Here is a 12,182-nt window from a genome sequence, read left to right on the forward strand (position 1 = left end):
CCCACAGCCTCCACCAGCACTGCCCTCCAGTGACTAGCAGGGAGAGTGCGCCCCGAACGTCAGAGCGCCACCAACAATATCCTGCATTCATCCAGCACCCTAACAACCCCAGGCACTTCATGGAGAGCGATAAATTGGACAAAATCGACCCCCTGTCACGTTAGAAAAGGAATAGGCAGGGTCTTAGAGAGCCACAGGAATGGAACTGCAGAGATGTTTTGGGGCAGATTGAAGGAAAGGGGTCACGAGTATGAGTCCAGAATAGGAGGAAGTTAGGAAAAGGGGGTTTGAGGAGGAAGGGAGTAAGTGGGGACAGCGCTGTAGGGTCTACATACCCAGTCACTGTCAGCAATCGTGAGGCTGGGTGGGGGAGATGTTGGGCCTTGATGGGTTCAGGATAGAGGTGTGAAGTCCACTGTGGCCGAATACCTGAGGTTGACAGGCAACGTCTGCTCACTGTGAGGTGGGGGGTTGTGGATACACCCTCCAGCCTCCATCTTGCAGGAGAGTTGGTGGGGGTGGGGGTGGGGGTGGGGGTGGGGGGGGGAGTGTGTGCCTATTGGGATCCTGTCTCAGTAAGGTCAGCATTCCCAGGAGCGGAAAGCCAAGAACTCAGAGCCCAGATTCCGGGGCTTACCAATGTCGTTCCGGGGTGGCAAATCCTCATCCTCACAGCTCGGATACCGCTCCTTCCTGTCTAGTAACAGGAAGTAGATCATTTTCTCCTGGTTTTCTCTGAGAGGAAATGGTGAGAGACATCGATGAATGAAAGCATGGAGAGAAAGGGAAAGCTACATTTTTCATTTATATAGCAACGTCCACATCCACATTGGATGTGTGTTCACTGTTGCAGTTGTTATTGCCCAGAGCAGACCTCCCCCTCAAAATATATCACAAAGGTAGCCTAGACCCTTACTTTCTCTTACTTCAAAGGTAAATGCGAGGTGTTGTGTTCCAGATGCAATTCGATTGGTCAAATTATTCAATGTTAAGCGAAACAAACTTTATTCATACGCTATGGTTAAAATAAAACAAAAGGAAGAGGAACTTAGAATAACTTAACTCTATTGGAAAACTTTACAGAATCATAGATTATTTTACCACTAAACAGTGACTGTTCCAATATAGTAACATTCCATAAGCACACCCTTGGTAAAAAGGCCAATTCAGAAACAGATTGTCTCACATGCAGTTCTCCAATCCAAGAGGAAAGACTATAAGAAGACAATTCAGAGAGAGAGTATAACAGCAGGGAGAGATTCATGGCCTTCCAACCCTGATGGACCCCCAGCAACAACTGCTGAAAGTTAATCTGAAAATCCTGAATGTGAGTGCTTGACCACACCCGTTCAGGCTGCTTCTGTTGTTCCAACTTAAAAGAAAAGCCCCTGGCCTCACAAGTTGTTTATCATCTTGTAGACTCCTCAGTACCTGTCCCCCAATATCTCTCTGTCTAAAAGAAACCAGGACAAAACACACATCTTATGGGTGGCAGAGTGACTTGGTGGTTAGCACTGCTGCCTCACAGCACCAGGGACCCAGGTTCATTTCCAGGCTCGGGTGACGGTCCGTGTGGAGTTTGCACATTCTCCCCGTGTCTGCGTGGGCTTCCTCCGGGTGCTCTGGTTTCCTCCCACAGTCCAAAGATGTGCAGGTTCGGGTGGATTGGCCATGCTAAATTGCCTATAGTGTTAGGTGCTTTAGTCAGAGGGAAATGGGTCTGGGTGGGTTACTCTTCGGAGGGTCGGTGTGGACTTGTTGGGCTGAAGGACCTGTTTCTACATTGTAGGGAATCTAATCGAAGCCGCAGTACCATCACACGGTGGAGGGAGCTCGGCAGCGATATGTGCACAGCAACATCCCAGCTACAGCAGTGTGAGAATCACCAGATAAACCGATCTTGGTGATGGTGACTGAGTAACCCCCACCCACCCCCTCTACCAGCCCTTCAAAATATTGCTGTGGGCTTGTTCTGCACCCACCGGTGGGCAGAGTAGACCGCAATTTAAAACCTTAGCCAAAGCTCTAATCACATCTTTCCTATAATGTGATTGCTCATATCTGTACACAGTATTTCAGCTCCAACAAGTGTTGTGTAATTCTGTTGCCCGTTTCTAACTGCCTTTCAGGTAAAACCAAGAACTGCAGATGCTGGAAATCTGACACAAAAACAGAAATTGCTGGAAAAACTCAGTCTGGCAGCAGCTGTGAAGAGAATGCAGACTCAATGTCCAGACATTCTGATGAAGGGTCATTGAACTCTCTGTGAAACTTGAAAGTCCGCAGAAACGATTTATAAGGATGTTGCCGGGTTTGGAGGGTTTGAGCTTTAGGGAGAGGCTGAACAGTCTGGGGCTGTTTTCCCTGGAGGCTGAGGGGTGACCTTATAGAGGTTCATAAAATCATGAGGGGCATGGATAGGATAAATAGGCAAGGGTTTTTTTTCCCAGGTTAGGGGAGTCCAAAACTAGAGGTCAGGGGTTTAAGATGAGAGGGGAAGGAGTTAAAAAGGATGTGAGGGGTGGTCTTTTCACACGGAGGATGGTACGTGTATGGAATGAGCAGCCAGAGAAAGTGGTGGAGGCTGGTACAACTGCAACATTTAAAAGGATTTGAGTTGTAGGGAGAGGTTAAAAAGGCTGGAGCTGTTTTCCTTGGAGCGTCGGAGGCTGAAGGGTGACCTTATAGAGGTTTATAAAATCATGAGGGGCATGAATACGGTAAATAGACAAGATTTTCTCTCCAAGGTAGGGGAGTCCAGAACTAGAGGGCAGGGGTTTAAGGTGAGAGGGGAAGGAGTTAAAAAGGACATGAGGGGTGGTCTTTTCACACAGAGGGTGGTACGTGTATGGAATGAGCTGCCAGAGGATGTGCTGGAGGCTGGTACAATTGCAGCATTTAAAAGGCATCTGGATGGGTATATGAATAGGAAGGGTTTGGAGGGATATGGGCCAGGTGCTGGCAGGTGAGACTAGATTGGGTTGGAATATCTGGTCGGCATGGACGGGTTGGACCGAAGGGTCCTTCAAGCCAAGCGATACGGTTTCTACAGTGTGAGCTGTTGTTGTGATATTGGAAATGTGAGAATCAATTTACAGACAGTAAGCTCCAAGGAGCAGCGATGTGATAATGACCCAGGTTGAGTCATACAGCATGGAAACCTATCCTGCGGCCCAACTTCTCCTTCCCCACCAGAGTTCCCAAACTAAACCATTCCCACTTGCCTGCATTTGACCCACATCCCTCTAAACCCTTCCTATTCATGCATCTGTCTTTTAAATGTTAGGGGGGCAGCACGGTGGCACAGTGATTAGCACTGCTGCCTCCCAGCACTAGAGACCCGGGTTCAATTCCTGCCTCAGGCGACTGTGTGGAGTTTGCACGTTCTTCCCGTGTCTGCGTGGGTTTCCTCCGGGTGCTCTGGTTTCCCCCCACAGTCCAAAAATGTGTGGGTCAGGTGAATTGGCCATGCTAAATTGCCCGTAGTGTTTGGTAAGGGGAAAATGTGGGGGTATGGGTGGGTTGCGGGTCGGTGTGGACTTGTTGGGCCGAAGGGCCTGTTTCCACACTGTAAGTAATCTAATCTAATCTTACTGTCCCTGCATCTATCACCTCCTTGGGCAGTGTTGAGGTTTGACTGTTGGTCAGGTCACTGGGAAGAAGGTGCTCTGTTCTTTGTGACAAGAGCAGTCGTGCTGGGGGTTGAATCATTTTCTCTCACCCGAGAACACAGACAGATCACTCTGAATGAGGCATCGCTGAGAATGCGGCTCTCCCGCACAGTGGGTAGCCATCTCAATCTCAGCGTTCCGTCACTGACTGCCACCTCGGGTCCAGATCCTTCACTTCCTCAGAAAACCTTCACTCCAGATGAAGAAGGAGGTTACTTACTCCTCAAACAGGAGATCCTGTTTCAACTTGTTCTTGTCTCTAAAACAGCCAAGCGAGTTCATACTGTCGAGGACGTCCGGATCAATGTCGCTCACAGACTGCAGCCTCCGGATCATCACCTTCCGCGCGATCGGCTGCTCTGGTTCTGGCTCATTTTTCCCGCCTCTGAAACGACACACCCAGACCGTCAGGAGGACTCAGTCAGACCCGGTCAGAACCTGCTAGAGCCGGTCAGTCAGGCTCTCAGACTGGTTGGGCTACCATTATAGAGTTAGAACTCCAAACTGGACAGGGGCAAGGGTTGGAATCCCAGTGAGTCAGAGAGATGGTGAGGAAGAGAGACCAATATACACACGCACGCGTGTGCGTGCACAAGTGTATACACAAATACACACATCTACACATACTCATGCATAAACATGTACACACACATCTACAAACATTCATGCATAGATGTATACACATGTACACACACACGCATATACAAGTGTACACACACGTACAAATGTATACACACATACACGTATATACGTCTGTGTTTGTGCACACAAGTGTATACACACACATGCACACAAGTGTATATGCACACATGTATACACACACATACACGTGTATGCACACATGTATACACACACATACACGTGTATACACACATGTACACACACATACACACGTGTATACACACACACACACGTGTATACACACACACATATACACACACACACACGTATACACACACATACACACGTATACAAACACACATGTACACGCGTATACAAACACACATGTACACGTGTATACACACACGTACACGTGTATACAAGCACACACGTACATGTGTATATATACACACACACACACACTTACTCCAAGGTTCACAGTAACATGAGGGGACTTGCCACTTCAGGAAGAAGTGACTGCATGAGGGAATCAAGAGAAAGGGAACATTGAATTGACCTGGGTTTCAGTCCCTGACTCACGGAGCTGGACCAGGAGGACACCATTTCACCCTTGAACCTATTCTGCCACACAACAAGCCCACACCTTTGTTTCCCCCATCCAATAAGGCTTTGAATCACAAAACATCTATTGGCTTTAAAATTAACAATTGAACAAGGATTCACTGCCATTTGTGGAAGGGAGTTCTAAACATTGTTTTTGTGGAGAAGAATTTCCTAATTTCACTCCTTGTAGGTTAACAGTGTTGCCTAGTCCTAGATATGTCAAACCAAAGGAAATCATTTCTCGTTGCCCCTCTGGATGTGTGCTGCCACCACTTTAGCCCCTCCACCCAATGCAGGAGGCATTGAGGTCCAGAGGCCTGCTCACACCAAGGAAAGGGGAAGCAATGATTAATAAATGGCCCTCTCTCTACTGTTTCCTTAGAAAGGTAGGACTCACTCCTTCTGCACCTAACAAATACCCTTCGAGGGAAATGCAGAGGGAGGAAAAGGAAGAAAACAGACATGTGGAAGAGCCAAGTGAAGTGGATTAGTCACTGACATTCCCAGAGGGTTTGAAATCCTGCTGCGTGGACACTTTTGGACGACTCCTCTGGGCTGTTCCTGGTTCGACAGTAATCATTGACTCGGTTAGAGAGAGAGAGAGAGAGAGAGAGAGAGATGTGAGAAAGTGTGGGTCACCCTGACATGGCTGGGAGCTCTGACACATTGCTGCTGGCTCTACAAGCTGTCGTGCAGTGTGTACTTACTGATACCAGGTGTGCTTCTGAATCTGTTCCAGCTATGGCCAGCAGGTAGGTTGCGGAGGAGAGAGAGAAAGGAAAGCTGTTTAATGAGAGAATGCAGAATAGACACTTGCAGTTATAGAGAAAACCCGAGATGGTGAATGCACCAAACACAAGAGAGGGGAAGCCTGAAAACAGAGATAACCCCTTTCACCCACCAAAGAGGTAATAGCAATATGCCTCCCCCTCCTTGATGGGGTAGCACTGATAACCTACCCCCAACTGTGCAGAACACTGAGAATCCTCACAGGGAAGTGCAGATACCATTTCATCCACATGGAGTAACATTTATAAAGTTCCCCTTCAATAGTGTAACACTGATAAACCATCCCCCTCAGTGGGGTAAGACTGATAAACCTTCCCCCTCAGTGGGGTAAGACTGATAAACCTTCCCCCTCAATGGCATTACACTGACACACCTTCCCCCTCAATGGGTAACACTGATAAACCTTCCCCTCAATGCAGTAACACTGATAAACCATCCCCCTCAGTGGGGTAAGACTGAAAAACCATATCCTCAATGGCATTACACTGATACACCTGCCCCTTAGTGGGGTAACACTGATCAACCTTCCCCCTCAGTGGGTAACACTGATAAACCATCTCACTCAGGGGGTAACACTGATCAACCTTCCCCCTCAGTGGGTAACACTGATAAACCTTCCCCCTCAGTGGGTAACACTGATAAACCATCTCACTCAGGGGGTAACACTGATAAACCTTCCCCCTCAGTGGGTAACATTGATAAACCATCTCACTCAGGGGGTAACACTGATAAACCTTCCCCCTCAATGGGAAACACTGATAAACCATCCCCCTCAGTGAGGTAAAACTGATAAACCTTCCCCCTCAATGCAGTAACACTGATAAACCATCCCCTTCAGTGAGTAACATTGATAAACCATCCCCCTCAGTGAGGTAAAACTGATAAACCTTCCCCCTCAATGCAGTAACACTGATAAACCATCCCCTTCAGTGAGTAACATTGATAAACCATCCCCCTCAGTGAGGTAAAACTGATAAACCTTCCCCCTCAATGCAGTAACACTGGTAAACCATCCCCTTCAGTGAGTAACATTGCTAAACCATCCCCCTCAGTGAGGTGAAACTGATAAACCTTCCCCCTCAGTGAGTAACACTGATAAACCTTCCCCCTCAGTGGGGTAAGACTGATAAACCATCCTCTCAATGGCGTTACACTGATACACCTGCCCCCTTAGTGGGGTAACACTGATAAACCTTCTCTCTCAATGGGATAACACTGATAAACCATCCCCCTCAGTGAGTAACATTGATAATGCTTTCCCCTCAATGGTGTAACACTAATAAACATTCCCCCTCAATGGGGTAACACTAATAGCCCTTCCCCCTCACTGGGTTAACAATGATAGCCCCCCCATTCCCCCGTGGTGTTGATGGTGAATCCGTTGCTGTGGAAACAGGACATGGCAGAGAGTGAGCTAGACCAGGGTACTGACTGAGAGGCGTTTCTCTGCGTCCACTTCGATCATGCCCCGCAGTAAATTCTGGCAGTCGGGCGGAATAAAGTGCGGCATGTGGAAGACCCCTCGTTTCACCTTCTCTAACAACTGTCGGAGGTTGTCATCATCAAACGGCAAAGCTCCCTGGGGGAAAGAAAACAACGTTCACGGTAACCATCGTCATATCCCACACGCCCCTGCCCACCTGTCTGATGTGAATCTGTGGTGATCTCTGACCCAGAGGGCTGTGCATGCTTCAGGGCGGAAACATTAAAGGCTGAGATTGACACACGTTTGGTAACTCCCAGGAAATCAGAAGGATAGTGGGAGAGTCTGAAACCAGAATGGGATGAGATGGGAATGGGATGGATGAGCCAGGGAGAGATGATGTTGTGTGACCAGGATTTGGTGTGAGTTGGGGGGGAGGGGGTGTTGGGAGCAGCAGAACTATGGCTGATTGATGGAAGGGTTGGAAGCTGGGCAAGTGGCCAGGAGAGGAATGGTCCAGCCTTGAGGTGTTGGGGGACGTGGCCAGGAGTTCAAACAACAAATGGAGACGGGCAAGAAGGTTTCCACCCCACAGGCCGCCCCAGACAGGGAGCAGCGGAGAGGTCAGGTGGTCAGCTCAGGGCCTAACGGGGAGCTCCAAGTGAGGGCCGAGTGTAAAAACTTTGAGGGGGATGGCTTTCAGTCTTCATAGGATTTCTGTAAACTCAGGAACAAAACCTTTGACACGCAGCCAAAGGTGAGAAAAATTATCCCCACCTTGTCACGTTTACATTTTTTAAGGGAAGAAACAAAATTAAGAAACTTGAACCCAAAGAGTTTAAAATTTGACTTTTATTTTCCGTCTCTGCTGAATGTAATTTATTGCTATTGGCCATCCATTTGTCACCTCAGGATCAAGTCATGAGTAAATGTCTAAAGATTGGTTTCAGTAACATTCCCCAGTAAAGGCTGCTCTATGATCCAGCTCCTTTAGCCCAAGCCTAGCTTTAGGCCCCAAGTGTGGCTTCACCAGCTACAACTTGCGGTAGAACCAGCAACATTCTCGGAGGGATGGCACAGGAGCCTGAACCTCTGAAGCCGTCTCCTTCGTGACGGGGAGTTGCGTTTTCTTTAGGAACTGGAGAAAGGCGACAGGAAACCGTCCCACGTTATCTTCTCCTGCTGTTCGCTGAATGAAATCGGTGGTGGGGGAGAGGGCAGTCTTGAGGGAGGTTCATCCGAGGAACAAACAGGAGAGCGCAAGACCTCAAGCAGTGAAAGAGTTAGCTGACGGGTTGACCAGGTGCAGTTCACCCTCTAGAGGCCGTTGTTCCCTCATAAACCCTCAACATTACCCCGGGCGGCTCCGTACCTGGCTCACCTGTTTGGACGGGAGTTACCTTCGTACACTGCGCCTTGCCGTAGTCAGGTGACCTGTGAGGGTCACGAAAAGGATTGAAGCAGAAGGCATTCTGGGCACCGGACCCAGAGGCACGCAGAACAATGGCCAATGGTTCCACCCCATCAGAGGAGGCAGTGGCCTGGTGGTAACATCGCTGGACTGTTAACCCAGACACCTAGGTAATGTTCTGGGGACTTGGGTTCGAATTCCACCACGGCAGATGATAGATTTTGAATTCAATTAAAAATCTGAAATTAAGAGTCTAATGATGACTACAAATCCAGTGTTGGGGGAAAATATCGTCTGGTTCACTAACATCCAGGAAACTGCTGTCCTTAGCCTGGGTCTGGCCTACATGTGACTCCAGACCATAGCAATGTGGTTGACTTTTAACTACCCTCTGGGCAATTAGGGATGGGCAGTAACGGCTGGCCTAGCTGGCAATGCCTTCATCCTTTGAATGGATAAAAAAATTAGTTGGTCAACATGAGGTAGTCTAAACCCAAGGCGTTGACTGGTTGGGAGCTGGAGAGTAGGCCCATGATTCCTTACCACCAAGAGTGCAAAGAGTATCACACCGCAGCTCCACACGTCCGCCCGACGGCCATCGTACTTCTCCCCCTGAGGACAGGAAATACCATGAGAGGTCAACCTTGTGTTCTAGGATCGCGACCGCACGCCAGAATGCTGCCTTAACCGAGTCATCACCTCCAGGTTTACCATAAGCCACCAGGCCATGAACTCTCACCAAGCCATCCCACCCCAACCCATTCTCCCCCCCACTCCCCCAACTCTGCTCCTTCATGCTCGAGCCACACGGCGGAGGAGGGTTCAAATCCTGACCCCGTCTCCAATAATGTGCGGCCAACCCGGTTGAACAGCTTCCCCAATGCTTCTCAGAGTTTACAAGAATGAGGAGTGAGTGTATTGAAGCAAATGTTTCCGAGTGGAGGGGGTTGTGAATGAGCTTGACAGGGCAAATGCTGAGGGGATATTTTCACAATGAGTGACTCCCCTCAAGGGCAACTAGGGACAGGCAATAAATACCAGTGACACAACCCCCCCCCCCCCCAACCAAAAGAGCTAACACCAATCAAAAAGCAGCCGTTGGGAATGACACTCAAGGGGATTGATTTGTGCAAATTTTTAACATGCAAATAAACAACGTCGAGAAAAATAAGATTTAATCCAAGAAATAGACTTACCCTGATGACTTCCGGACAGGCATAATGTGGAGAACTGCATCCATAAAAATAAAATACGTACAGAATGGTTAGCTGTGTAGTAACAGAGGCCTGCGTTCTCTGTATTCCCACCCAGCCTGCACTGTCAAGGTTTACAATCTTGGAAATCATGTCTGAGGAGCCTTCGACATTGAGTTGGCCTCCACGCGCCCCCAACCCTTTCGTTCCCAGGATTCCCTTCAGCCTCAACTGTCCAGCGTTCCGGCAAGACAACACGTGGGAGTGCTGCGTCCAGTTCGACTCTCCTTATCCAAGGGGTTTGCATCAAAGGCAGCGCAGAGAAACTCCGGCAGGCTAATTCCCGGGATGAATGGGAATGTGGGCATTGTCTGCCCCCACAAACAGCAACTGGTGAGGAGAGGTCAAGTCAACAGGACCCAAAGTCACTGGAGTTTGGACGAATGTGAGGTGATCATATTCAAATAAATAAGATTCTGGGGGTGGTGGAGGGTGGTTAGACAGGGTAGTTGCTGAGGGGGGGACCCTAGTTCAGGAGGCACAGTTTCAAAGCAAGAAGGAATTTTTTAGCGAGTTTTGAGAGGATATGTAGCTCAGGTTGAGGTTCTGGATGTAGGTTTGCTCGCTGAGCTGGAAGGTTCATTTCCAGACGTTTCGTCACCCTACTAGGTAAAATCTTCAGCGGGCCTCCGGGCGAAGCACTGCTGATAATTCCTGCTTTCTATTTATATGTTTGGGTTTCTTTGGAGTGGTGATGTCATTTCTAGTGGCGATGTCATTTCCTGTTCTTTTTCTCAGGGAGTGGTAGATGGTGGTAGATTGAATTAGATCCCATCTACCACTCCCTGAGAAAAAGAACAGGAAATTACAACCCCACAGGAAATGACATCACCACTCCAAAAAAACCAAACATATAAATAGAAAGCAGGAATTATCAGCAGTGCTTTGCCCGGAGGCCCACTGAAGATGTTACCTAGTAGGGTGACGAAACGTCTGGAAATGAACCTTCCAGCTCAGCGAGCAAACCGACATCAAGAAAAAATTTCTCCTCTTGCAGGGTTTTGAAGGTTTGGAATTCTGTCCCTTAAAAGCAGCGGAACAGTGATTGTTTGTGGCTGGGTTGATGTGGATTGCTCAGGGAATCTTGGATTTGGAGTTGGAGGGGCCATTAAAGTGGAGTTGAGGCCGCAATCAGTTCAGCCATGATCTTAGCGAATGGTAGGTCAGACTTGAGGGGCCGAATGGCCTACTCCTCATCCTATTTCTTGCATTCTTTTCAACATCCAGCACCTTTCAACCACCCAAGGTGCTTCACAACACAGAGTGACACTCATAGCTTGGTGACTGCATTTTGGGAGTTCAATACTGTAAGGATTGTAACGAGGTCAGTCAGATGGACCTCACAGTATATTGGGGCCATTAACCTGGTCCAATCAGGGAGCCCTGGTTGACATTTTTAAACAGGAGATTCCCCCTCCAACTCTATTTTGATTTAATCCCTGCCCTCCCCTTCACTGTTTTGATCACACAGCATTGCCCTTTGATGTGAAGGGCACTGCTTGTCACTGGCCACTCGGGTGTTTCCCTATCTTCCTGGTGGTGGAAACTGAATAAAGATTTATCTACCTTGTGTCTCTCACTGTGTCTCACACCTGCACACACACACCATGGGGGCTGGGGAAAAAAATAAGCACTAACGCAGTTAGGCGGTAGTGCGGGGTAATGAGAAAAAAAGAAAAAAAAGGGGAAAAAAAAGAAAAAATATAACCAGGAGATTTTGATCACAGAAAAAAAATTAAAGAGGAGATTCCCCCTCCAACTCTATTTTGATTTAATCCCTGCCCTCCCCTTCACTGTTTTGATCACACAGCATTGCCCTTTGATGTAAAGGGCACTGCTTGTCACTGGCCACTTGGGTGTTTCCTATCTTCCTGGTGGTGGAAATTGAATAAAGATTCGTGCACTTTGTGTCTCTCACTGTGTCTCACAAAAAAGAAAAAAATGTTAAACAGGAGATTCCGAGTCTCTTGATTCCAGGGCCTGGCTCTGAGCTGGCTGGGCAGAGCCCCACGTGAATAAAGGGGGACTTGGTGACAGGATTCAGGCCTCTGTGCAATTATTTCAAATACGCACTCCAGAGATGGGAGGACAGTGCTGTCATCCAGACAACAGAATAAACTGCTCTGCTGCCTGTCCTTTCAAGACTCTGTGGCACTATTTCAGAGATGAGCAGAGGAGTTCTCCCCTGCGACCTGGAGAAATATCAATTAGACCAGGGTGATGATCCTCCATTGCTGTGTCAACAAAAGGCCGCCGTGTTTCCTACATGAAGGCAATGACAACACTTCAGGGGGCAATGTCTTAAAAGAACTTTGGCACATTTTTGGGGGTGCAAAAGGTGCTATGCAAATGCAAGTCCTTTTTGTTCACTTTTAGGGTACTGGACGAGGGAGTCGTCCCTGGAGATTATC

The 12,182-nt window shown here is 48.3% G+C and overlaps 1 protein-coding gene across 1 annotated transcript in view; it reads right to left on the minus strand.

The window, feature by feature from the left end:
* LOC132831228 (serine/threonine-protein kinase BRSK2-like) overlaps positions 1 to 12,182 on the minus strand; it is a 182,006-nt gene that overhangs the window by 35,146 nt on the left and 134,678 nt on the right. The window contains exons 6-11 of the mRNA XM_060849238.1: positions 9,715 to 9,748; positions 9,062 to 9,130; positions 7,117 to 7,263; positions 5,603 to 5,634; positions 3,892 to 4,056; positions 638 to 735 (exon numbers count right to left, since the gene is read on the minus strand). Of these exons, the coding sequence (XP_060705221.1) occupies positions 638 to 735; positions 3,892 to 4,056; positions 5,603 to 5,634; positions 7,117 to 7,263; positions 9,062 to 9,130; positions 9,715 to 9,748 (545 nt within the window). The remainder of the gene's footprint in view (positions 1 to 637; positions 736 to 3,891; positions 4,057 to 5,602; positions 5,635 to 7,116; positions 7,264 to 9,061; positions 9,131 to 9,714; positions 9,749 to 12,182) is intronic.

The sequence above is a fragment of the Hemiscyllium ocellatum genome, chromosome 33 (assembly GCF_020745735.1).
Source record: "Hemiscyllium ocellatum isolate sHemOce1 chromosome 33, sHemOce1.pat.X.cur, whole genome shotgun sequence".
NCBI lineage: Eukaryota > Metazoa > Chordata > Chondrichthyes > Orectolobiformes > Hemiscylliidae > Hemiscyllium > Hemiscyllium ocellatum.